General features: G+C 40.8%; 1 protein-coding gene across 11 annotated transcripts in view; it reads right to left on the bottom strand.

The window, feature by feature from the left end:
• MED14 (mediator complex subunit 14) overlaps positions 1-18,858 on the bottom strand; it is an 86,362-nt gene extending 67,504 nt beyond the window's left edge. For 3 of the 11 annotated variants that reach the window (XM_054676746.1, XM_054676745.1, XM_054676744.1), the window contains exons 1-3: positions 18,527-18,858; positions 12,095-12,121; positions 9,520-9,625 (exon numbers count right to left, since the gene is read on the bottom strand). In XM_054676746.1, coding sequence (XP_054532721.1) covers positions 9,520-9,625; positions 12,095-12,121; positions 18,527-18,843 — 450 coding nt within the window. In that variant the 5' untranslated portion in view covers positions 18,844-18,858. Of the gene's footprint in view, positions 1-9,519; positions 9,626-12,094; positions 12,122-18,002 lie in introns of those variants that run through there. The other 8 variants (XM_063804058.1, XM_016943128.4, XM_063804063.1 and 5 more) reach the window with 7 other exon arrangements.
• Positions 18,859-26,964: the final 8,106 nt, after the last annotated feature.

Raw genomic sequence — 26,964 nt, forward strand, 5'->3', positions numbered from 1 at the left:
AATATCACATGTACCCCCAAAATATGTACAACTATGATATATCAATTGAAAAAAAAAAAGAGTTAACACATAAAAAAACCTTTAGAACAGTGCCTAGAAAGAACATAGAAAACACTCCAAAACACCCATTATGAGATACAGGTCAACTTCATGCCCAATACAGAAATCCTTTCCATCAGTTTTCTACCCAATGCATTTCATAAGGATACCTAAACTAGTAGAGCTCATCACAGAGCTAAAAACTACCTCCCTAAAACCTTTATCTTCTAGTTCATGGTTTTTTTGTTGTTGTTGTTTCGTTTTGTTTTGTTTTTGAGACAGAGTCTTGCTCTGTCTCCCAGGCTGGAGTGCAGTGGCATGATCTCTGCTCACTGCGACCTCCACCTCCCGGGTTCAAGCAATTCTCCTGGCTCAGCCTCCTGAGTAGCTGGGATTACAGGAGTGCACCACCACCCCCAGCTAATTTTTGTATTTTTAGTAAAGACGGGGTTTCACCATGCTGGCCAGGCTAGTCTCAAACTCCTGACCTCAGGTGATCCACCCGCCCTCAGCCTCCCAAAGTGCTGGGATTACAGGCGTGAGCCACTGCACCCGGCCATCTTCTAGTTCTATTCTAGAACAACACTTAAAGTTTTCTCTCTCATGTCCTTCAAACAGGCTGTCAGTGGCCAACTTAAAACATAGTACCCAGAATTAATACCAACATCACACAAACACAGCGCTCTACAATTTCTCAGTGTTTTCAAACATTTTATTTGATTTTTGCAACTCTAGGAAGTACAACCAGATAATTACTATGATCTTAGAGATGAGAAAATTGAGGCTTAGGTTAAGACACTTGCCCAAAGAAAGTCAATTATCAGAAGAGCTGAAACAACAACAACAAAAATATTTCTTCTAATTCTTAGTTAGACCCAATATACAGCATGGTCCAGTAAAAATGCTACCTTCTATGACTAGTACAATGAATTTCTATCAATGCCACCAACACTAACTTCTTATTAACAGTCATGACACTGCTAATACATTCTCAACTTTTTAACTGGCTTTTACTCAGATTTAGACCATCTCACATCTCCCTTAACTCAGGTCACTGTAAAAATGCTTATCAGACCAAGGTCAAGCTCAAAGAGTACCAAAGACCTCCCCGGCAGAAAGACATGCATCAACCTTACTGGGATGCCACAGTTTATCCAGCCCCTATCGCTCCACTTAAACATAAACAATTCATGAAACACTCTCTAAACTACTTCACTGAACTCAAAATACACTAGCTTCAGCTACATTCCTTGAACTTAGAAATACAATTAATAAAGATAAAACTTGGCTGGGTGTGGTGGCTCACACCTGTAATCCCCAGCAGTTTGGGAGGCAGAGGCGGAAAGACTGCTTGAAGCCAGGAGTTCGAAACCAGCCTGGGCAACCAAGTAAGACCCCATCTCTATAAAAACTTTTTAAAAATTAGATGGGCACAGTAGTGTGAGTGCCTGTGGTCTCAGGTACTCAGGGAGGCTGAGGTGGGAGGGCTGCTTGAACCCAGAAGTTTGAGGTTGCAGTGAGCTGTGATTACACCACTGCACTCCAGCCTGGGTGACAGAGTGAGACTTCATGTCTTAAAATAAATAAATAAAAGATAAAACTTGAGTTTTGAGTAACTGATTAGTGAATCCATTCACATAGTCTTAGTTCACAAAGAACTAATCCATGTTATTTTTAGGTATTCACACACCAGCTGTGAATATGTTTAATAATAATCTCCTTTAGAATTTAACACCAAATAAATGTTTCTCTAAACAAGATACACAAATGGCCAATAAGCACATGAAAACATGTTCAACATCTCTGGTCATCAGGAAAATACAAATTAAAACTTTAATGAGATGCCACTTCATACCTACTAGGATGGCTAGACTCAAAAAGTCAGGTAACAACCAGTGTTGGCATAGATGTGGAGAAACTAAACTTCCATACATTGCTGGTGGAAATGTAAAATGGTGTGGCCACTTTGTAAAATAGTCTGGCAGTTCCACAAAAAGTTCAACAAAGAGTTACCATATGACCTAGCCATCCCACTCCTAGGTATACAGTCAAGAGAAATAAAAGCACACATCCCGACAGTTGGACATGACTATTTACAACAGCATTAGTCATAATAATCCAAAACTGGAAACAACCCAAATGCCTATTAACTGATGAACAGATAAACAAAATGTAGTATATCCATGCAATTCAGCCATAAAAAGGAATGTAGTGACACAAGCTACCACATGAATCAATCTTGAAAATACCACACTAAAAAAAAAAATGCTAAGTTAAAGAAGCCAATCACAACACAACACATTTGATTCCATTTATATGAAATGTTCAGAATAGGCACATCTATTGAAACAAAGTACATTAGTGGCTGCTTAGGGCTAGAGGAGAGCTGGGGTGGTAACTAAAGGGCACAGGTTTTCTTTCTGAGGTGATTAAAATGTTCTAAAATTGACTGTGATGATGGTTGCACAGATCTGTGAATATAACAAAAACCACTGAATTGTATACTTTAAGTGGCTGAATAGTATGGTATGTAAATTATATCTCAATAAAGCTACTGAAAAAAATATCTAGGAGAATGAGAGATATTTTATCTTTTTCTTAGGCAAAACATTATCCAGGTTGTTTTACCATTAGTCAGAGTTCTATAAACTATGGATCTATACACTCATAACACATCTGGCATGGCTAAAGATCATTATCAAGAATCTCTAACAAACTAGTTAAATAATCATTAGGTTGAGAACAGAAGTGCTGAAACATGAACAATCCCTCTAATTCTCATTGATGGACTTTATCCCTGACATAAACACATCTGTATCTACATTCAGAAAACAAAAATGCTGAGAGGGTCAGAGCAAGATGGTGGAATACAAGCCAACACCAGTCACCCCCTCTCCAGGAACACGAAATTTTTACTATCTGCACACAGAAAAGCACTGTTACAAAAACCAAAAATCAGGTGAGCAATCACAGTACTTGGTTTTAACTTCATATCACTGAAAGAGGCATTGAGGAGGGCAGGAGAGGCAGTCTTGAATCCCTGACACCACCCCTCCCCTGCCACCCCAACAGAGGCCCTGCACTTAAGGGAGGGAGAGAACAGTGACTGGGGGACTTTACACTGAACTCAGTACTGCCCTGTCATAGTGGAGAGCAAAGCTGTGCTGGGCCAGAGGGAGCATTTGGACCAGCCTTGGCTAGAGAATTGCCCATCGCAGCGGTTGGAACTTGAGTTTCTCAGCAAGCCTTGCTAATGTGGGCCAAAGTACTCTGGAGTCCTAGGTAAACATGAAAGGCTGTCTAGGACACAAGCACTGCAATTCCTAGGCAACTCCTAGTGCTAGGCTGGACTCAGAGCCAGAGGACTAGGTGGCACATGACCTAGGGATACACCCGCTGGGGGGCCTAAGGGAGTGCTTGCACCACCCTTCCACAAACCCCAGGCAGCGCAGCTTTTGACAACAAAAGAGACTCCTTCCTTCTGCTTGAGGAGAGGAGAGCAAAGAGTAAAAAGGACTTTGTCTTGCATCTTGGATACCAGCTCAGCCACACTAGGACAGGGTACCGGGCAGAGTAGTGAGGCCCCTATTCGAGGCTCTAGCTCACAGATGACAAAGACACACCCTGGGCCAGAAGGGAACCTGCTGCCTTGAAGGAAAGGACCCAGTCCTGGCAGGATTCATCGCCTGCTGAATAAAAGAGCCCTTGGGCCCTGAATAACCAGCGGCAATACCCAGGTAGTATGCCGTGGACCTTGGGCTCTGAAATGTGCTGACTTCAGGTGTGACCAAGCACATTCCGAGCTGTGGTGGCTATGGTGAAAGACTCCTTCTGTTAGAGAAAAGCAGGGGGAAAAGTAAAGGGGACTTTGTTTTGCACCTTAGGTACCAGCTCAGCCAAAGTTGGGTAGAGCACCAAGCAGGCTCTTGGGGTCCCCAAGTCTAGGCCTAGGCTCTTGGACTGCATTTTTGGACCTCCCCAGGGCCAGAGGGAAGCCCACTGCCCTGAAAGATGAGTCCCAGGCCTGGCAGTATTCACCACAAGCTGACTGAAGAACCCTTAGATTTTAAGTGAGCATCAGTGGTGGCCTAGCAGAACCCCTCCCATGAGCCGGTGATGGCCAAAGGGGGAGGCTCCTCTGCCTGTGGAAAGGGGAGAGAAAAGCAGGAAGGAATTCGTATTGTGGTTTGAGTGCCAGCTTAGCCGCAGTAAGAAAAGAATATCAGGCAAATTACTAAGGTTTTTGACTCTAATCCCTGGCCACCAGACAGCATCTCTGGGCTCACCCAAAGCCTGGGGAAACTTGCCATCCCAAAAAACACAAACCTGACTGGCTTCGCCAGCTGCTGATCATAGAGCCCTAGGGCCTGGAGTGAAGGTAAGTGGTAGCCAGGTTACCAGTGTAACCAGTGGTTACACTGAGCCTTGGGCAAGACCCAGTGCTGTGCTGACTTCAGGTCTGAGCTGGTACAGTCCTAGTGCTGGTGGCCATATGGGTGCTTACATCACCATACCCCCAGTTCCAGGTGGCTCAGCACAAAGAGCAAGACTTTGTTTGTTTGGAAGAAACTAAGGAAAAAGAACAAGAGCCTTTGGTTGGTAATCCAGAGAAATCTTCCAGATCTTATCCAAGACCATCAAGGCAGTACCTCTATGAGTCGGCAAAAACCACAGCATTATTGAGCTTGGGGCCTAAGTACCTTTGAATATCTAGAAAGCCTCCTCAAGAAGGACAGACATAAACAGGCCCAGACTGCAAAGACTACAATAAATACCTAACTCTTTGAGGCCCAGATCTAAAAGCATCAAGATCATCCAGGAAAACAGGATCTCACCAAACGAACAAAAGAAGGTACCAGGAACTAATCCAGGAGAAAGAGAGATATGTGACCTTTCAGACAGAAAATTCAAAATAGCTGTTTTGAGGAAACTCAAAGAAATTCAAGAAAACACAGACAATGAATTCAGAATCCTATCAGATAAATTTAACAGAGATTGAAATAATTTTTTTAAAAATCAAGCAGAAACTCTAGAGTTGAAAAATGCAATCGGCATACTGAAGAATGCATCAGAATCTCTTAATAACAGAGTTGATCAACCAGAACAAAGAATTAGTGAGCTTGAAGACAGGCTATTTGAAAATACACAGTCAGAAGAGACAAAAGACAAAAGAACAAAAAAGAATGAAGCACACCTACAAGATTTAGAAAACAGCCTCAAAAGGACAAATCTCAGAGTTACTGGCCTTAGAGAGGAGGCAGAAAAAGAGAGATAAGGGCAGTAAGTTTATTGAAAAGGATAACAACAGAAAAAACTTCCCAAACCTAGAGAAAGATACCAACATTAAAGTACAAGAAGATTATAGAACACCAAGCAGATTCAGCCCAAAGACGACTCAAGGCATCTAATAATCAAACTCCCAAAGGTCAAGGATAAAGATGGGATCCTAAAAGCAGCAAGAGAAAAGAAACAAATAACATACAATGATGCTCTCTAATATGCTTGGTAGGAGACTTTTCAGTGAAAACCTTACAGGCCAGAAGAGAGTGGCATGACATTAAATTTAAAGTGCTGAAGGAAAAAAACTTTTACCCTAGGATAGTATATCCGGTGGAAACATCCTTCAAGCATGAAGGAGAAATAAAGACTTTCTCTGACAAACAAGATGAGAGATTTCATCAACATCAGACCTGTCCTACAAGAAATGCTAAAGGGAGTTATTTAATCTGAAAGAAAACTATGTCAATAAGCAAGAAGAAATCATCTGAAGGTACAAACTCACTGGTAATAGTGAGCACACAGAAAAACACAGAATATTATAACACTGTAATTGTACTATGTAAACTACTCCTATCTTCAGTAGAAAGACTAAATGGTAAACCAACAGGAAATCGTAACTACAACAACTTTTGAAGATACAGAACTTTTGAAGACAATAAGAACTAAAGAGAAACAAAAAAGTTAAAAAGGAGGGAGATAAAGTTAAACTGCAGAGTTTTCATTAGTTTTCTTTTTGTGTGTTTGTTTATGCAATCAGTGTCAAGTTGTCATCAGTTTAAAATAATGGGTTATAAGACAGTATTTGCAAGCCTCATAGTAACCTCAAATCAAAAACCATACAATGGGCCAGGCGCAGTGGCTCACGCCTGTAATCCCAGCACTTTGGGAAGCTGAGGCAGGTGGATCACCTGAGGTCCGAAGTTCAAGACCAGCCCGGCCAACACGGCGAAACCCCATCTCTACTAAAAATACAAAAATTAGCTGGGCATGGTGGCATGCACCTGTAATCCCAGCTACTCAGGAGGCTGAGGCAGTAGAATCGCTTGAATCTGGGAGTCAGAGGTTACAGTGGGCCAAGATTGCGCCACTGCACTCCAGCCTGGGCAACAGAGTGAGACTCCGTCTCAGAAAAAAAAAAAAAAAAAAAAAATACAATGGATACAAAAAATAAAAAACAAGAAATTACATCGTGTCACCAGAGAAAATCACCTTCACTAAAAGGAAGACAAGAAGGAAGGAAAAAAGAGAAGACCACAAAACAACGAGAAAACAACAAAATGGCAGGAGTAAATCTCTACTTATCAATAATAACACTGAATGTAATGAACAAAACTCTCTAATAAAAAGGCACAGAGTGGCTGAATAGATTTAAAAAAACAAGACTCAATGATCCGTTGCCTATAAGAAACATACTTCACCTATAAAGACACACATACATAGACTGAAAATAAAGGGATGGGAAAAGATTTATATGTCGACAGAAACCAAAAAGGAGTAGGAGTAGCTATACTTAGGCAAAATAGATTTCAAGACAAAAACTATGAAAAGAGACAAAGAAGGTCATTAATGATAAAGGAGTCAATTCAGCAAAAGGATATGATTGTAAACATATATGTATCCAACACTGGAACACCCAGATATATAAACCAAATACTAATATTATTAAAGAACAAAATGTCAATACAATAATAGCTGGAGACTTCAACACCCCGCTTTCAGCATTGGACGGATCTCCCAGACAGAAACTCAACAGAGAAACATGGAACTTAATCTGCACTGTGGAACAAATAAACCTAATAGATATTTATGGAACATTTTATCCAAAGGCTGCAGGATACACATTCTTCTCCTCAGCACACAGATCATTCTCAAGGACAGACCGTATGTTAGGCCACAAAGCAAGTCTTAAAACATTCAGAAAAACTGAAATAATATCAAGCATCTTCTCTGACCACAATGGAATAAAACTAGAAAACAACAAGAGGAATTTTGGAAACCATACAAACACACGGAAACAATACACTCCCAAATGAACGGTGAGTCAATGAACAAATTAAGAAGAAAATTTTAAAATTTATTGTAATAAATGATAATGGAAACACAACACACCAAAACCTATGGGATGCAGCACTAAGAGATAAATTTATAGTTATAAGTGCCTACATCAAAAAAGAAGAAAAACTTCAAATAAATAACCTAACGATGCATCTTAAAGACTATAAAAGCAAGAGAAACCTGAAACCAAAATTAGAAGAAATAATAAAGATCAGGGCAGAAATAAATGAATTTGAAATGAAGAAAACAATGCAAAAGATCAATGAAACAAGAAGCTGGTTTTCTGAAAAACTGAACAAAATTGACAAACCTTTACCCAGACTCACAAAGAAAAAAAGGGAGAAGACCCAAATGAATAAAATCAGGGATGAAAAAGGAAACATTACAACTAATACCACAGAAATTCAAAGGATCATTAGTGGCTACTGTAAGCAACTATATGACAATAAATTGGAAAATCTAGAGGAAATGGATAAATTCCTAGACACATACAACCTGTGAAGACTGAACCATGAAGAAATTCAAAACCCGAATAGACTAATAACAAGTAACAAGAATGGAGCTATAATTCATTATATTAATTATAATTTGTCTCCCAGCAAATAAAAGCCCAGGACCTTATGGCTTCACTACTGAATTCTACCAAACATTTAAAGACAAACTAATACCAATCCTACTTAAACTATTCCAAAAAATAGTGGAAGAGGGAAAACTTCCAAACTCATTCTACAAGGCCAGTGTTACCCTGATACCAAAACCAGACAAAGACACATCAAAAAAAGAAAATTACAGGCCAATACATCTGATGAATATTAATACAAAAATCCTCTCAACAAAATACTAGCAAACCAAATTGAACAAAACATTAAAAAGATCGTTCATCATGACCAAGTGGGATTTATCCCAGGGATGCAAGGATGGTTCAAAATATACAAATCAATCACTGTGATACATCATATCTATAGAATGAAAAACAAAAACCATGTGATCATTTCAACTGATGCTGAAAACACATGTAATAGCATTCAACATCCCTTCATGATAAAAACCCTCAAAAAACTGGGTATAGAAGGAACATACCTCAACATAATAAAAGCCATATTTGACAGACCCACAGCTAATTATCATGCTGAATGGAGAAAAACTGAAAGCCCTTCCTCTCAGATCTGGAACACGACAAGGATGCCCATTTTCACCACTATTATTCAACATAGTACTGGAAGTCCTAGCTAGAGCAATCAGACAAAAGAAAGAAAGAAAGGGCATCCAAATTGGAAAGGAAGAAGTCAAATTATCCTTGTTTGCAGATGATATGATCTTATATTTGGAAAAACCTAAAGACCCCACCAAAAAACTATTAGAACTGATAAATTCAGTAAAGTTGCAGAATACAAAATCAACATACAAAACATCAGTAGTATTTCTATATGCCAATAGTGAACAATCTGAAAAACAATCAAGTTTTTACTCCTTAACGCTTCTTGAACATAGCATAAAACTTTATTTTTGGTAGATTTTAGCATCTTTGGTACACTGCACTGCATGTCACTTTGCATTCCAAAGAGTGATTCAACAGTCAAAAGACCATGAGGTTCTCGAAGGCAGGGACTATTCCTTATTGAAGATTCCATCCTCTGTGCCCTAACCCTGTGCTTATTAGAGGTTTAGAGAATTAGTAGATAAACAAACAGAAAAATGCTGTTATCAGCCTCTGTGACCTTGAAGAAGCCATGTAACTTCTAGGAACCTTATCATTTTGTCATCTGTAAAACTGGAAAAAAAAAAAAAAAACCAACTCTGCCATTCTCACAGGATGTCAAGAATTTATAAGCAAAATTTAAGGGAGAACCTTGCAAATTCTAAAGAATAGCACGAATATAAACTAACAATTTTCCCCCTTTAGTTCCAGTCTCATATTTAAAGTCTCCTCACGTAATGATGTCTCCAGCTATCTCCTCTTCTTTCTGATCAGGTGTCCATAAACAAATACTAAGTTTCTGCAGAAATATACATTATCATTCAGAAATATGATCATTCACATGTCACTCAAATCAGCAGGGATAAGTTAAAGCTAAAATGTAAAACTATGTCTATCATAACATTCGAAGTTATTTTATACAAAGTAAAATAAAAAGTTTAACTCACCGCACATTTTTCCACTTTGCCAGCATTATTAGCCCATTTCACTAAAGCTAATAATCGAACGAAGAGTTGGCGTGTCCGGCTAGCAAACTGCACTATTTCTATTTTCCTATAAAATAAAACAACTCTTAATGAACCAACATATTAGAAAAAGTATTTCACAATTTATTTCAGCTAAGCAAAAAATAAACAAATAAATAAATCAGCCTTTGCTTACAACCACTACAAAATGAGCCACCTAAAATATTTATCTAAATATGAACTATTGTCACATTTTGTATATTATCTGCATATGCTTTTTCACCTCAGAGCAATAAACCCAATAGAATGTTTTAGCAATAAGTCACATTTTAAAATTAATTTTATATTGTAATAAAAGTTGTTTACAAAAATATACTAAATTCAGTATATGGTGATAGAAGTAAACTGGTTCACAGAAGGGATTAAATGAGGAGTTATGAATTATAAGTTCATAACTGAAATTAGGAGTAATTTAATTAGTAAGTAATTAGTAACCCTTTTGGTAAGTGAAAGGAATTGAAACTGATCTTTACCAAAGCCTGAAACTGTATTCATTCTACAAAAGGGCACCAGTTCCCATCCTGCACCAGCATGAAAGATTGAGCAATTAAAGAACTTAACTATGTAACTCTTTACCAAACTAATTTCAATGACAAACTTGGATACATTAAAAAATATCCAAGCAAAGCTAAAGAAATTATGTTGAGTACTAAAAATAAAAGGTCTGTCCATATCTAGTTTTATCCCATACTCACTATTATTACTTTTCCCCTAATACTCATCAGTACTTTTATCTCATCCTAAAATCCCAAAAGCTTTACTAATATCAATCAACGTGTTAGCTAGATCTCTCAACTTCATAGCAGCTATAAAACTGATAATCATATCTTTTATGGTTTACTTTAAAACACTGAAAAAAATATTCAGCAAGCCAGGACCGATGACCAGACCCAGCAGGACACCAACCTCCCTCCAAGTAGACTCTGACCTATTAATCTTAGTACAGCTGTTCAATGACCTGCAGATCCAATCCACATCTCTGCATCTTGCCAATACCACCACCATGACGCAATGCACCAAAGTAAAAGTTCTTGCTGAAGTACAATCCTGACTGAAGGCTAGAGGCTAGCTCCTACTGAGAGCACACATAGCCCACAAGCACCCTAAAAGGCTCTCTTAAAAATCGGCCAGCAATATGATTAGTGGTACTATAAAGAGAAGAATCAAGGGCATAATTATGACTCTTTGCCAGTGTCTACGAAGGATCATAAGACAAGACTGAGACATAGCAGAAATGTTAAACACACATTAAGATCCAGCAGATCTCAGGGCTGGGAACCTCAGTACCTTTCACTCTAACTCAGCAATGGCTTATAGAGGATGCAAGGTCTCTGCTCCTCTCACAGAGCAAACACACTTGTCTATCATTAATTCGGTTTCCCAAATGCAGTCCTCTACTACAATGGAGATGTCCCCCTTTGTAAAGTATAGTAACATGGTTTTCTGACACCATGTTGTCTCAAGTGCTAGGCAACATGAGTCAGTTTTTCAAAGGCCCAGTTTCCCTTCATACCCCAGAGCGGACAGAACAAATCCTTGACTTAACGTTTTCCTCCTTTAATACTGACCAGCCAAACCATAACACAGGTTGCCCTAGTTGTCTCTTTCACTTCTACCTTTTTGATCTCTAATTCGATCAAAAAGTTAAGCTGGGGTTGGCAATGGAGTGTTGCCATTAAGAAATGCTAAAAAGTTGCCAAGTGATTTGGTATTAAAAAAAAAAAAAATCAACCAAGGAGCATAAGTAGTGCCAAAGACATGGTCAAGTACCATATACTTTAGTTACAATTTAAATCTCCATCAAATGATTTCTTTGAAACTTTAATTTCACTTGTTCCTTTGGCCTCTGGAAACATTTTAGCCTTAAGTTAAATCTTAAGCTCCAAGCTCCAACTGAACCAAAATGTTAACTATGTAACAGTAGGAGCAGTAGGCAAATGTCAACTCTCTAAAGATACTTAATAGCATCATTGTTGCAAGTGATAAATTAGCAGCCAACTTTCTTTTTTTTTTTGAGACAAAGTTTTGCTCTGTCGCCCAGGCTAGAGTGCAGTGGCGTGACCTCGGCTCACTGCAACTTCCACCTTCTGGGTTCAAACAATTATTCTGCCTCAGCCTCCTGAGTAGCTGGGACTACAGGCGCCCGCCACTATGCCCGTGGCAGTCAACTTTCTAAAGCCAGTCTGCTGCTCCTCAGCATCTTCCTTTACAGACTATACCTTCTTTATCTTAATATCACCCTTAGGGACTTGACCAGGTCAGTCACTCAATAAAGGTTTGTAGAATAGAAGATTTAGAACTGGTCTCACAACAAGTATTGTTAAGGGCGAGGAAATTACATTTCCCAGGACTCCCTAAATACATGGTGTGAAAAATCATTCTAGACTCTTTGGGCCTAGGTTTCCAATCCACAGCCCTACACCACCCATACCCACACACCAACACTCATAGATTGATCAATAAAGAGACTTTAAGGGTTTTTTTTTTCCATACTCACCTTTCCACATCAGATTTCCTTGGCAGTCTAAGAAGAAAAAAAAAAAACGGATTAAATACATGCATACCTTCATTCTAATGTGATAATAGTCTTTACTTTGACTCTATTAAATATGATAATGTTTCAGAAAAACTGGGTAAACAGCTACTACAGGCTCATGTGGCTACCTACTCTTTTTTAGATTTATGAGTTTCCAGCAGTATGGTTGTAAGGCAAAAACCAACAAAAGAACATTTTTCTCCATTCAAAATACTTCAAAATGTATTGCATGAACCTTAAACATTTAAAAAGCCCAAGTCCCACATTAGCACACTATATCATAGGGTGTCAGAGAAAAGATTATTTTAAGACCAAAATGGTCACAGATGCAGAAGAACTTACTACTTGGTTGCCAGCCTCCCTGTATCCAATGGATACCTGTTTCCAAGCAATAATCCCTCCACATTGTGTTATGGTGGACAAAACTGGAAGCTAAGCATACAAAAGGACCAGTGTATGTCAAGGGTTTTACAGTAATTATGCTGCATGGTGGTTAGATGAAAAATTTTTATTGCTTTTAAACAGCTCCAACAGGATTTTTAAGTTTCTTTTTGCTAGTCCTCCAATACTGATAGCCAGCAACCAATGTCAACTTCTTCCCAGATAAGCTATACCATTTAACATTCACATCCACTGATGCCTAGAAAGATCCTTAATGCCTCCTGAATTGCCACATTCTGTTAACCTCTATCCCATAGTCCAAGATTCAATGGCCTAAACAACTCTCATGCCTTTCCCACAGCTAATCAGTTCTTGAAGTACACACACCCAGCCATTTAGATTGTCTCCCACCCACGTGCCACAGGAACAGAAAAACTAACTACTTCCAGAGGTTCAAAGTACAAGGAGGAGAAAATATTAAAATGATCTCTGGCTTATAGTTACCTCCTACTCTTAGGGTAGACGGTGGGATGGAAGTTAAAGTTATGGTCAGAATGATAAAGGGAACTAGGTGGGGGCTGGAAGGGCCAGCAGACCAGAGAGATGAAGCAGAAATTAAGGCCCTGTTAGAAGACTGTAAATAAAGGCAGCTACTGGCAAGTTCCTCTACAAGCCAAACCTCTTGAGAACACTCCTTGAGAAGCCACAGCCCTTGTCTTCACCTCAAGGGAGGGGGAGAATAAGAACGATGAGTATCTATAAGGGGAGAAGGGGAGCAGAGTTTCTGGGGGTAGAAAGAACAGGAATCATTGTTCCCACTCCTCCTACCTGCCTCAGAGACCCTAAAAGAACCATCTCATGTCAGAGGTAGTATCAGTTCAGGGACAAAAGACAGGCTTTGCTGCCTGCCTCCCCTTTCCCCTATTCCTCCTAATCTATTTGAAATTCTTTTATGGATAAGAAAGCTACCATTTAGAGTAAAAGTTCTAAAATGCAAATGTTGGGAAGTAAGGCATAGAACTTATTTACACCAAAGCACAATAAGACAAGATTACATGACTGAGATCCTGGCATTTTCTGAATTAAAAGAAGTTTAAAAAAAAGGGGGCGGGGGGGTCAGGTGCGGTGGCTCACACCTGTAATCCCAGCACTTTGGGAGGCTTGGTGGCGGGGGGGTGGGGTGCAGATCGCTTGAGTCCGGGAGTTTGGGACCAGCCTGGGCACACATGGCAACCCCATCTCTACAAATAATACATATTAGCCAAGTGTGGTGGCAAGTAGTCCAGCTACTTGGAAGGCTGAAGTGGGAGAATCACCTGAGCCCTGTAAGTCAAGGCTGCAGTGAGCCATGATTGTGCCACTGCATTCCAGCCTGGGTGACAGAGCAAGACCCTGTCTCAAAAAAAAAAAAAAATAAAGAGTAGAACCTAGGTCTCTAAAAAGTCAAGGCAGAGAGTAAACTCTAGGATGAGAGCATGTATGTTGAGGGGGAAGGGAGGTGGACAAGCAGAAGGAAAAAACCCAGAAATCTGAGACCAAAACAAAACCACCTAAGTTGCCAAGGTTGTCCTTTTTACCTTCAATAGTTCACACACAAGCATCACATATTACTGAAGTAAGTAACTGTTTCCCTAAAGACTCATAAAGTATACCTCGAACACTGGCTCTACATTAACATATTAATCCTGACAGTTTTTAGGGAAAATACACTATTTAGGAACTTCCATGGTAAGTTCCCAAACTAATTAATTAATAATTACCACAATCAAAAGTGAAAAAAGTTGTTTAGTATACCTGTGTATCAAGAACAAAAATAACTTTTCCTATTAAATTTCCCATGGTTTACAATTCTTTTTGAACAATATTTTTATTGATGCATTAAACATGTACAGTTTCACAGTACATATAATTTCATACATTTATATAATTTGTAAAGATCAAATCAGTGTACTTGTGATATCCATCACCTTAAATATTTGTTTTTTCTTTATGCTGGAAACATCTGAATTATTCTCATCTAGCTATTTTGAAATGTACAATAGATTCTTGCAAACTAGTCACCCTACTGAGTTATCAAACACTAGTTATTATTTCTTCTATCAAACCATATATTGATTTATGACAATTCTAAACATTCATTCATTCATGTATTAAATCAATAAATACTTAGTTAAGCCCTGTGTGCCAGGCATTGTTCTAGGCACCAGGGAAAGTCACAAACAAATCAAAATCTCTGTCCTCATGGGGTGGGAATGGACAACAAACTAATAATGTCAGGTGGCAATAAGTGCTGTAAAGAAAAATAAAGCAGCAAGTAAGAAGGACAGAGTGAAGGGGCAGAGTACTATTTTATAGGTGGTCAGAGAAAATCTTTCTGATAAATTGTATGTAAACAAGGACCTAAAGGACTAATGAGAAAGCAATTCACACAGATTTCTAGGGAAAAAGCAAAGGCTCTAAGATGGCAGTGTGCTAGGCACTAACAAGAAACATCAAGAAGGTTTGGAGGCTGGGCACAGCGGCTCACGCCTGTAATCCCAGCATTTTGGAAGGCCAAGGCGGGTAGATCACCTGAAGTTGAGAGTTTGAGACCAGCCTGGTCAGCATGGTGAAATCCCATTTCTACTAAAAATACAAAAATTAACCAGGTGTGGTGGTGCATGCCTGTAATCGCAGCTACTCAGGAGGCTGAGGCACAAGAATCACTTGAACCCGGGAGGTGGAGGCTGCAGCAAGCCGAGATCACACCACTGCACTCCAGCCTGGGCAACACCGTGAGACTCTGTCTCAAAAAAAAAAAAAAAAAAAGGTTTGGGAGGCAGAGGTGGGAGGACTGCTTAAGCCCAGGAGTTCAAGATCAGCCTGGGCAACATAGTGAGACTCTTGTCTCTACCAAAAATAAAAAAATTAGCTGGGCATGGTGGCACATGCCTGTAGTTCCAGCTATTTGGGAGGCTGAGGCAGGAGGAGCAGTTGAGCCCATGTCGAGAGGCTGCAGTGAGCATGACTGTGCCACACTGCACTCCAGCCTGGGCAACAGAGTGAGACCCTGTCTCAAAAATAAAAAAGAAACATCAGGAAGGGTAATGTGGTCGGAACAGGATAAGCAAAGAGGAGAGTTTCAGGACATGCAGTTAAAGAGGTAAGGGACAAACCAAAAGTGGTTAAGAGGTTGGAGAAAAAAAAAAAGGTTAAGGAACAGAGAAGGCACATCGTGTAAGGCCTTAAAGGTAAGATGACCACATGTTCTGGTTTTCTGGTTTGCCCAAGACAATCCTGGTTTATGCCTCTTGTTCTGACATTATTATCATCAGCCCCATTATGCTCAAAAGTGTCCCGGTTTGGACTATAAATTTTATGGTCACTATACAGATGATTATCAATACTTTTTTTTTTTTTTTTTGAGATAGGATCTCACTGTCACCCAGTCTGGAGTGCAGTGGTGCGAACATGCTCACTGCAGCCTCAACCTCCTGGGCTCAAGCGAACCTCCTGGGCCCAAGCAATCCTCCCACCTCCACCTTCCAAGTAGCTGGAACTACAGGCTTGGGCCACCACACCCAGCTAATTTTCTATTTTTGGTAGAGACAGAGTCTCGAACTCCTGGGCTCAAGTGACCCCCTCCCCTGCCTCAGCCTCCCAAAGTGCTGGGATTACAGGTATAAGCCACCACACCTGGCAATTATCAACACTTTTTAATCTCAGTGAGATGGGGAACCATCGAAGGGTTCTAAGCAGAGAAATTTTAAAAGAATCATCCTGGCTATTTTGTGGAGAAGAAACTATAGAAGGGGCAAGGGAACTACAGAGATACCAGTGAACTGACTATTGCAGTACACAGGTGAAGGATTAGGTGGCTTGGACCAACACTTGGTGGAAGTGTTGAGAAATGGTCAGACTCTGAAGTCAAAGATAACAGGACTTGCTGATGTATGTAGGATGTGAAGAGAGAGGAGCCAGGAGTTATTCCAAAATATCTGGCCTGAGCAACAACAGAAAGAATGGAGAGACTAGTGAGATAGCAAAGAAGGTTTTGCAGGAGGGAGGACAGTGGAATCAGGAGTTTGGTGCTGGAGTTGCTATGTTGAAATGCCCATCAAGATACTGAAATGTAGGCATCTGGATATAGAGTCTGGAGTTCATCAGAGAGGTCTGTGCTGGAGATACAAATATGGGAACCATCATATAAAGGGTGTGGGACTATAACTACATACTTATTCTACGGCAATAAAACAGATGTTCCTCTCTTCATAAACCAAGTCCTAAAATAGTAAAAAGACAACCACAATTCAAGGAATTTCTACAAAGCCCCTATGGAAAAGCAAATTACACCACCGATAGCAGCAGTTTTCAACATTTTTTTTTCCACAGCTCTATATAGGACAGGTGACCTTCACATACATGAAACTTTCTCATGGATATTCTTGGATTTTTATGAAATCCAACAATAAATGGTGCAGAGAGGTATATCATTATAATAGTCCCTAAACCTGAGAGCGATTTAAATTTCTCATTAGCCATGGGTAGGCTTCTTTAACTCTACTTTTTTCTGTCCCATTCAAAAAAGTACAATACATCAAAACTGAGAATGACGTTTTACAGGAGTTAAGTGGAGCCTACTCTTTCAGTCATCTGCAAACAAGTATCTGTTATCAGTCTCTAAAAACAAATCACTGTGCCGCTTTAGAGCCTAATATCTGCATACTAATGTATCTCAATTGATAACCCTGATCTGAAGTCTTGCAATAGATACAAAATAAAATTCTGATTAACTTTTTCTGAACCTGGGTTATAAGATGTACAACAGAGTCCCAAAATGTTACGGTGCCTTTTCTTCACACACTGAAATTCATTAGTATATTCTGATCCTATTCTGAAGGGATTAACAACTTAATCATGCCCCAAGGCATTTCATGGGTAACTAGGTGATTTATAAACCCCCTTCATACTCCAAGAAATAACAGACTACTTACAAAAAAATTTTACTCGCACTAACTTCATTAAGACCTCAAACACTCAAAAGTTCCAGAAAAAAAGTACTTTGAATTCAAATTTGTATTTTATACACAACGTATGTAGCTCCTGCATTAACTTAGAAGCAATAACAGTTTACATTTAAAACGTATCGTCAAGAGGCTGTAATACAAATTTCCCATCTATGGAGTTTTTTCTAAAAGCTCGAATATTATGTATTCCAGCCAAGAAATCAAGAGAGTTCTGTTGGGAACTCGGACAAAAATTTCACACAATTTTCAGTGGAAGTGTAACAACACGCAAAATTAACAAGTCTCTGTTGCATCGTCGCCAGGAAGACCCCAGATGCAAAGCTTCTTCTCCACCTCCGCTGAACCCCAGGAGTTCAAAAATTCTAGACTAAGCAGTCCAGCGGAGAACACAGCAGCCTCTCGGGGAGAGGGAGGTGCAAACGTCTCAGCCGGTTGGGCGGGAAGGGGGGCTGGGGAACAGGCAGGGGTTTCGGGGCACTTACAGGTCCGTCAACACCATAAGCTCCGAGTAGGCCCGGTGCAGCAGAAATTCAATGAGGGTGCTCAGCCGGTAGCCCGGGCTAGCCGCAGCTGCAGCGGCCGCCGCCACGGCGGCTCCCGGGGGAGGAGGGGCTGGGGCTGACGGGGGTCCGCCGCTGCCCCCGCCGCCGCCTCCGGGCGGGACCAGCTGGTGGTTCTCCAGCTGCACTGGGGCCATGGCGGCGCAGGACCGGGCTTGGCGCAACGGCACACGATGCGGTCCTCGAGCCTCCCGGGCGCTCGGTCACCGCGCCGAAACGGGAGCGGGCAGAGTCGCCACCGCCTACCGCCGGGCCGCTTCAGAACAGGAAGCCGTGCGCCGACCGCGGAAGCCCGCCCCCATGTAGCGAGAAGTCCGCCGACCCCAGGGACAGGAGCGAGGGGCGGGGGGAGGCGGGGATGGGGGGGAAGCAGGGCGGCCCCGCAGAGGGGAAGCTGCGCCTCCGCAAACGCTCAGAAGCAGCTTCGCCAGACAGCCGCAACGTACATGTTGACTGCCCGAGGCGGAAGTCGATCGGCAGAGCGGAAGGGGGACCTGCAGAGGACCCTCCGACAGGTCTGTGTCTGTTCTCTCAGCTGTCTAGCACCGCAGCGCTGGGGGGCGCGTGGGAGTGAGGCGGTACCTGTGAGCGCGCGGGAGAGCGGAAAAGGGACCCGCGCGCCGCCGGAAACCAGGGTGAGGGCTGAGCCGGAGTCGTCACCGGGAACGTCAGCAGTTGCCCCGCCCTTACCCTCGCCGCTCTCCCTCCCGCCTCCGCCCCCTGGCGTTGTAAAGGCGACAATTTGCCCAGAGAAATCCACCATCGCTTCCTAAGTGGGGCACAAACACAGCCAGGGGAGGCCTCCTCTAAATGTTCGTGAATTCTGGTTCTGGAATCGCGAAGAAATGGGAGCGGCCGCGCGCTTGTGATTCTCAGGCCTTTGCTCCTCCCATACACGTCCACGGCGCGTTACGTGGGAGAACGTTTTCGCCCTTTTTTTTTTTCCAAACTGTGGGAAAAGGTGCTAGAAAATATGATTGCGGGTAGAGACAGGGCCGCTGGCAGAGTAACTCAATTTTAATAGAGTCGGGTGTATGCTGAGGTCGTCACCATCCCCCAAATCCTGTCAGTCCCACACAAAAACGGCCCTTAAATCCCCTGCCACGGGCTCTCGTATAGTTTTTGTCCTTGCTCTTGCAGTCACCGCTCTATTCTGAAGGGTTTTTCAGTTCATCCATGCCTACCGACACTCCCGTCCCCCCCATCAAAGTCCACGTTTAATTTTTTGCACCTGCTTTAAAACAGCGATTCTCAACCTTGGCTGCACTTTGGAATTATCTGAGGAGCTGTTTTTTAAAAAAAATACTTAGATATATGGGTTCCACCCCTGTAGATTCAGATTTAATTGGTCTGGCTTGAGGTCTGGGCTTGGGGAATTTTTGAACTTTCCCAAGGTGATTCTAACATGCCCAAACGTAGAGATTCACTATTAGAAGCATTCGTTGCTGCGACCCCTTTCAAACATCTTTTTGCAGTTTCATCTCCTCTTGGTGTAAGAGATGTTCATGATGTTCCCTAAGGTTAGAATATTCTTACTGTCATCACTTGGGTAATTCTTTATCATTGTTGAAAGCGGTTCATCTGCTTCTGAAGGTGTAAGCTCACTTGTTCCCTCCCTTGGTGGTCCTAAAGCACATTGAAACAGAATATCATTGTGCTAGTTATTAAAATGCATTGGGATTATTTATACCCCTTACAGATACAGTTGCTGGAAGGCAGCTACCTTATTTTTAAATATTATTTTTATTTTTAATTGATAGTATATACTTATGGGATACAATGTGATGTTTTGAAACATGTAACCATTGTGGAATGAGCAAATCAGGTTACTAACATATCTATCAAATGATATACATACTTACTTCTTTTGGTGAGAACATTTAAAATCCGCTTTTAGCAACTTTGGAAGATACAAAAGGTTATTGTTAATTGTAGTCACATTGCTGTGCAATAGATCACCAGAACTTATTCCGCCTATCTAACTGAAACTTTGTACCCTTTGACTAATATTTCCCCTTTCTCCACCCACTGTCCTACCCGGCCTCTGGTGGTAACCACCATTCTACTCTTTACTTTTTTTTTTTTTTTTTTTTTTTTTGAGACAGAGTCTCGCTCTGTCGCCCAGGCTGGAATGCAGTGACGCGATCTTGGCTCACTACAACCTCGCGTCCCGAGTTCAAGCGATTCTCCTGCCTCAGCCTCCTGAGTAGCTGGGATTACAGGCACGCGCCACCACGCCCAGCTAATTTTTTTTAAATTTTTTTATTTTTAGTAGAGATGGGGTTTCGCCATGTTGGCCAGGCTGGTCTCAAACTCCTGACCTCAGGTGATCCACCCACCTTGGCCTCCCAAAGTGCTGGGATTACAGGCATGAGCCACCATGCCCGGCCTGAATTTCATTCTTTTTTAAGGCTGAATAGTATTCTGTTGTATATTTATACCACATTTTTTAATTCATTCATTGGTTGATGGACACTTTGATTCCACATCTTAGCTATTATGAATAATGGTGCAATGAACATGGGAGTGCAGATATCTCTTCAACATACTGATTTCAGTTCCTTTGGATATATACCCAGAAGTAAGATTGCTGCATCCTGTAGTAATTCTATTTTTAGTTTCTTAAGGAACCTCCATACTGTTTTCCAAAATGGGTGTACCACAAATTTACATTCACATCAATAGTGTACAAGGGTTCCCTTTTCTCCACACCTTCACCAACACTTATCTTTCATCTTTTTGATTATAGACATTCTAACAAAATTTGTTTGCTCCCTACACAAATTAATTGTGTGGTTTTAATTTGCATAGAGAGGCAGGCAAAGGCTACTCTGCTAATGGCTTTAGAGGCCACAGTAAGAAGTTTGGGTTTTATTCTAAATGCAAAGCCATTACAATGTTCTCATTTTTTTCTAGGTTGGTCAGACCATGCCCATGGTTCCTCCTCTCGACTTCACTATGAATGCCGCATCTGTTGAATGAATGCAGTTTCTGCTCTTGCTTTTGGATAGAAGTGATTGCAAATCTTATCAAAATAATGAAAAAAATTACTTTTCAATTCCTTTTCAACCCTTTTGAGTCTGAGGGGCAGCTGTACATTAAATGAAACCATATGTATCATAATTTCATTTTTCCATCAAAAGAGCTTTAAAGGAAATTCCCCTTTTTCTCCATGTTTTCAATATTTTTTGTTCCTTTTGTTAAAATCAGATTAATCTCATGAAACATCTGAAGCATTTAAGTCAATTTAAGAGCTGAGAAAATATCATGCTGCTAGTTCTGAAACGATCTGAAGTGCAAATCAGGTGATCACCAAATAGGGGAACAACTGAAAAATGTGAATGAAAGAAGTATGTACCTATACTATAGTGTCAAATATTGTACTGTAAGCTTTAAAATGATAAATTGGAAACTTTCCAAAAGTGGTTTGAATATGGGTCATTTATTTAGTAACTCAGCCAAACATGCTAACATTTTCTTTCCTTCCCCATTAATTTATTTTACTAGCCCTTCCTATGTTTGCCAAGTGGCTATGTTACTGAAACCAGCCCAATTGTACCATAGAACCGATGTTTACAGTCTTCTAAAATAAACATAGATATTGACCCTTCCAGTTTTAAAGCTTGAAACTTATATTAGTCTTAACTGAGTTCCTTCCTCAGGAAAATAACCCTCATGCCTCCCAGATAGTTTCAAGAAACTGAAACCAGGTCACCATATCTAGACAATGAGAAGCCAGGTCCCTCCTGTTTACCCACATGTAGTTACATTCCTTTCCCACTATATAAACCCCCAATTTTAGTCAGTCAGAGAGATGGAATGACTACTTCCCTGGCAACAGTCATTGTCTCAGTGATTGGCTTTCTGTGCAGGGAGCAATGGGACCTAGACCAAACCCCTGGCATTTTGGTAACACTATCTGGTTGGGAGGTGGGATATCACTGCACTCAGGAGCTTTCATTTACTTTACCTCTCTGGTCTCCAATAATTCAAGCACAGTAAGTTTCATAGTCCTATTGCTGAATTTTCACCTTATTTTTCTTTAGAACATTCTTTTTGATAAATAGTACTTTTCCATTTTTAAAGATACCTATTCAACTCACAGAAATTTCAATAAACTCCCCATCTCCTGCCACTTATTCCCTTACTACACTGTAACTTCACTACATAGTACATGCCATTCCCTCCCACTGAAGATAGCTTGCATTATGTTGCAGATACTTGAAATATTGTTTCCTGGCTGGCTTCTCATCCTTCAAGTATCAGTTTAATGATAAAATCCTCAGAGAGGCTTTCCTGACTATATTACATTAGGCATGTACAAGGAACTTCATTGCAGCTTTATTTGTAGAAGCAAGAAAATATGAACAATCTTAACTGTCTCTCAGTAGGAGAATAGATAAGTAAACTATATTTTTGCCCAGGCATGGTGGCTTATACCTGTAATCCCAGCACTTTGGGAGGCTGAGGCCAGCTAATTGCTTGAGGCCAGGAGTTCCAGACCAGCCTGGCCAACATGATGAAAACTCTGTCTCTACTAAAAATACAAAAACAACAACAACAACAACAACAACAAAAACAAATTAGCTGAGCGTGGTGGTGCAAGCCTGTAATCCCAACTGCTTGGGAGACCGAGGCACAAAAATTGCTTGAACCCGGGAGGCGCAGTTGCAGTGAGCCGAGATCCACCACTGCACTCCAGCCTGAGTGACAGAGCAAGACTGTCTCAAAAATAAAAATAAATAAATAAATAAATATATTTTTATGTAACTGTTCAAATGTATTACAGCTACGTAAACCTACATGAATACATCTTAAAAACAATACTGAATAAAGAAAAGCAATCTTTCTGATACCACTTGTGTCCATTTTAAAAGCACACAAAAGCCGGGCACGGTGGCTCATGCCTGTAATCTCAGCACTTTGGGAGGCCGAAGCGGGCAGATCACCTGAGCCCAGGAGTTCGAGACCAGCCTGGTCAACACAACAAGACTCTGTCTCTACAAAAAATGCAAGAAATTAGCTAGGTGTGATGGCATGCACCTGTGGTCCCAGCTACTCGGGAGGCTGAGGTGGGAGGATTGCTGGAGCCTGGGAGGCAGAGGTTGCAGTGAGCTGAGATCACACCACTGCATGCCAGCCTGGGCAATAGAGCAAGACCTTATGTCAAAAAAAAAAAAAAAAAAAAGAGAAAAGAAAAGCACACAAAATAATACTCTATAATTTAGTATATTGTGTAGTAAAAGTAAAAAATATAAATGGGGATGATATATACCACCTTCAGGATAGTAGTTACTTCTAGGGAGGGCTAAAGGATAAGATGATGCTTTATTGGTTACTAGCTATTTTATCTAATGGATTTCTGGAAGAAAAACATAAAGGAAATGTGACAATATTAATATCTATTAAATCAGGGGATAGAGATCTGATTGTTAATATATTCTGTACTTTTCAATATTTTTAAATATTTCATAATTTTAAAACATTTAAATTTAAATGTTTCTATCAGTATAATTTACACTAGCTACCATTACAAACTCCAAAATCTTGGTGACTTAACAGAGTAAGAGTTTATTTCTCATGCTCATGAATCTCAATAAAGATGTACCTGATGGGGATGGTCCTCTAAGTAGTAACTTGGAGACCCAAGCTTCTTCCATCTTGGGAAGCCATCACTGTATGAGAATTTTTTGTGTGTGTGTCCACCCATGTTCCATTAGCCAGAATTAGTCATACAGCCCATTTAAAGGCTAGGGACCTGGAAAATATGGTCTTCTTGTGTGCTTAGGGAAGAAATGAAATAGTATGATGAACAGATAGCATTGTTTTTACCACAATATTAAAGTAGTCTCCTCCTTTTTTCCCCTTAGAGCACAGCCCCTGAAATCAGACTGCTTAGATTCAAATCCTAGCTCTACCACACACTATCTGAACGCTCTCCAGCAAGTTACTTTACTTTGCGTGATCTCAGTTTCTTCATCTGTAATAATACTGCTTACCTCAAAGGATGATTGTGAAGAATGAATGAGTTGACATGTGCAAAGGGCTTAAAATAGTAAGTGGTCTTCATCCTTTGATGATCAAACAGTAAGTGATCATCATCATTTAGGATCAGTAAGTCTTGTATTTGCTTATTCACCTAATAACCTGTGAACTTTCTTCTCCTGTCCTCATGTGGCTATCTTTCTGATCTCCCCACCTACCATAGTGCCTAGCTACCTGGCTTTAATGAATGAATGGGATGAATATATTTTTGCACCAACCTAATATTTCTTCATTTATATGCTATAGTTCTATTTGTATTACATTTACTTTTGTAGGATTAATATTGACTTACAGGCTGGGCGCAGTGGCTCACGCCTGTAATTCCAGCACTTTGGGAGGTCAAGGCAGGCAGATCAGGAGGTCAGGAGTTCGAGACCAGCCTGGCCAACATGGAGAAACCCCGTCTCTACTAAAAAAAAATACAAAATTAGCCGGATGTGGTGGTGGGCACCTGTAATCCCAGCTACTTGGGAGGCTGAGGCAGGAGAATTGATTGAACCCAGGAGGCAGAGGTTGCAGTGAGCTGAGATTGTGCCATTGCACCCCAGCCTGGGTGACAAGAGCAAGACTCTCTAAAAAAAAAAAAAAACCAAACAAACAAACAAACATTGACTTACATATATTTACATGAAATAAAGTGTCAGGATTTTTTTGTGGGGGGGAGAGGGGACAGGGTCTCACTCTATTGCCTAGGCTGGAGTGCCATGGCACAATCATAGCTCACTGCAACCTCTATCTTCTGGGCTCAAGTGATCTTCCTGCCTCAGCGGAGACTACAGGCACACATTACTGCACCCAGCTGATTTTTAATTTTTTTTCTTTTGTAAAAAGGAGGTCTTGCTATATTGCCCCAGCTGATCTTGAACACCTGGCCTCAAGCTGGCCTCAAGCAATCCTCCTACCTTGGCCTCCCAAAGTGTTAGAATTACAGGTGTGAGCCTCCATGCCTGGCCTCAGGATTTTTTTAAAAATGCTTCAGAAAAAAATGTTGGGGAGTTACATGAAATAAGATTAGCAGAATGTTGACAGTTGTTAAAGCTGATGATGAATACATGGGCGTTCATTATAGTCTTCTTTTCTGTGTTTCAGAATATACATAATAAAAGTTCAAAAAAAAGACTGGAAATGGGGAGCCAACTAAAGGCCCAGATCTTTTCTCTTTCCTAATGAACAGCCTTTAATATATATCTATTCGTTTTCAGATTTAAAAAATTCTAATTTACAGAGTGTCTAACATAAAAAAGAAAACTACACGGAAACTTCAATTATAATTGCCTATGAAAGAGATGAAAGTGTCAAATATTTTAACAGTTTTGGTTTCAGGCCTTGAAAAGAATGTTTCTGAGGAACTCTTAAAAAAAACTTACACAATTTTATAATCTTAAAATTTTCTAGCTATGCTAAAATTCAGTATCTTTTAAATAAATGATTTCTAATGGGTGAACAAAAGAAGAAGAAAAAGAAGGGCATTACTAGAAATAGAAATGAGGAGGAGGGAAGGAGTCCATTTAGAATTATTATATTCTTCATTAAGAGATAAAAATCTTGTCTTGCCTTGTTCTCTTTGTTGGAGAAGAGCCCCCTCACCTCTGGAAGGGGCAAGGAGTAAACCTGCCATCCATAGCTGCTCAAAATAAACAATGAAATCAGAGTAAGACACCAGGGCAAATAGCAGGGGCATGAGCATGGTAGCTCTGGTTCCAGTGCCTCCAAGTCTCACGGAGTGTTGTGATGAGCATGGAGACTATATGCACAGTGAGTTGTGCCATAGCTAATGGAACCCAGGGCTGAGGGCTCCATGCGTTAATTCTTACCAGTCAGATTGAAGCAAAGTTGCCTTGGTGCACATATGAGGAAGGAGCTGAGGTGTCATGCACAGCCAAATAGTCATGTTATTGTGAGGGTGTCAGGTATGGCTAAACAGTGCTGCTATTGTAAGAGTGTCATGCACAGTGAAATAGTTCAGATCCTGCCATACCTACATGAGTGTTCTGTTTTTATAGCATGAGGATGGGGAAGGTAAACCCAGCAGCAGCGTTGTGTTGCCAATTGCAGCTGCCGCCTGACTCAGGTGGACCATGTGATTGTTTTGCCATGCTGCAGTGCTACATCTAGGGGGCAAAGAAAGCATTAAATGTTTCCCCCCTTCCCACACCTCCTGGAGACTAAGGTATTCCTTCCCCAGGTCCCAGGTTTATTGCTCTTTCCATATAGTCCATTTGTTTTAAATCAGTAGCCACTATTTCTCCTTTCGCCCAGCCATCCACCACCTCTACCCAGATGGACGAAGACTCATGGGAACTGGGCACCATGGGTAGAACTTGCAACAGCCTGTGATGTCCTCTAACATTGCCCAAGCAGGCCACTGTAGGGATACTCTAGTGCCCATGAATTTCACCAACTATTATCCTCATGGCCAGCACTCTTCCATATCCAACACCTGAAACCAAGTCATAGCAGAAGCAAAAGGTTGCAGTCACCTTCCTCCTGTTGCCTAACCTTAGGCTGAAACCAGTCAGGCTTACCAGGCACTAAGGGCCAGCGGAAAAAAAGAATAGGGGTGGCTGAAGATTGTCAGGATGCAATCATAGATACATAGCACCAGTCTCCCATTCCTCCTACCCCTTCCATCCTGGCCTTCCCTAGGCAATGGGAAATTTTAAATATAATTGATCAGAAAACTCTTTCAGTCATGTGCATATTCTAGGAATATCTAGTGTAGGTAAATTGTCACACATGTCTATGAGAAAGAAAAAATTTAATAAACTATTTATTTCACTTAAAAATATAGAGACAAGTAAGTTTAAATAATAGCCTTTGTTACTGTAGTTACATCCAG

The sequence above is a fragment of the Pan troglodytes genome, chromosome X, assembly GCF_028858775.2.
Source record: "Pan troglodytes isolate AG18354 chromosome X, NHGRI_mPanTro3-v2.0_pri, whole genome shotgun sequence".
NCBI classification, from domain to species: Eukaryota; Metazoa; Chordata; class Mammalia; order Primates; family Hominidae; genus Pan; species Pan troglodytes.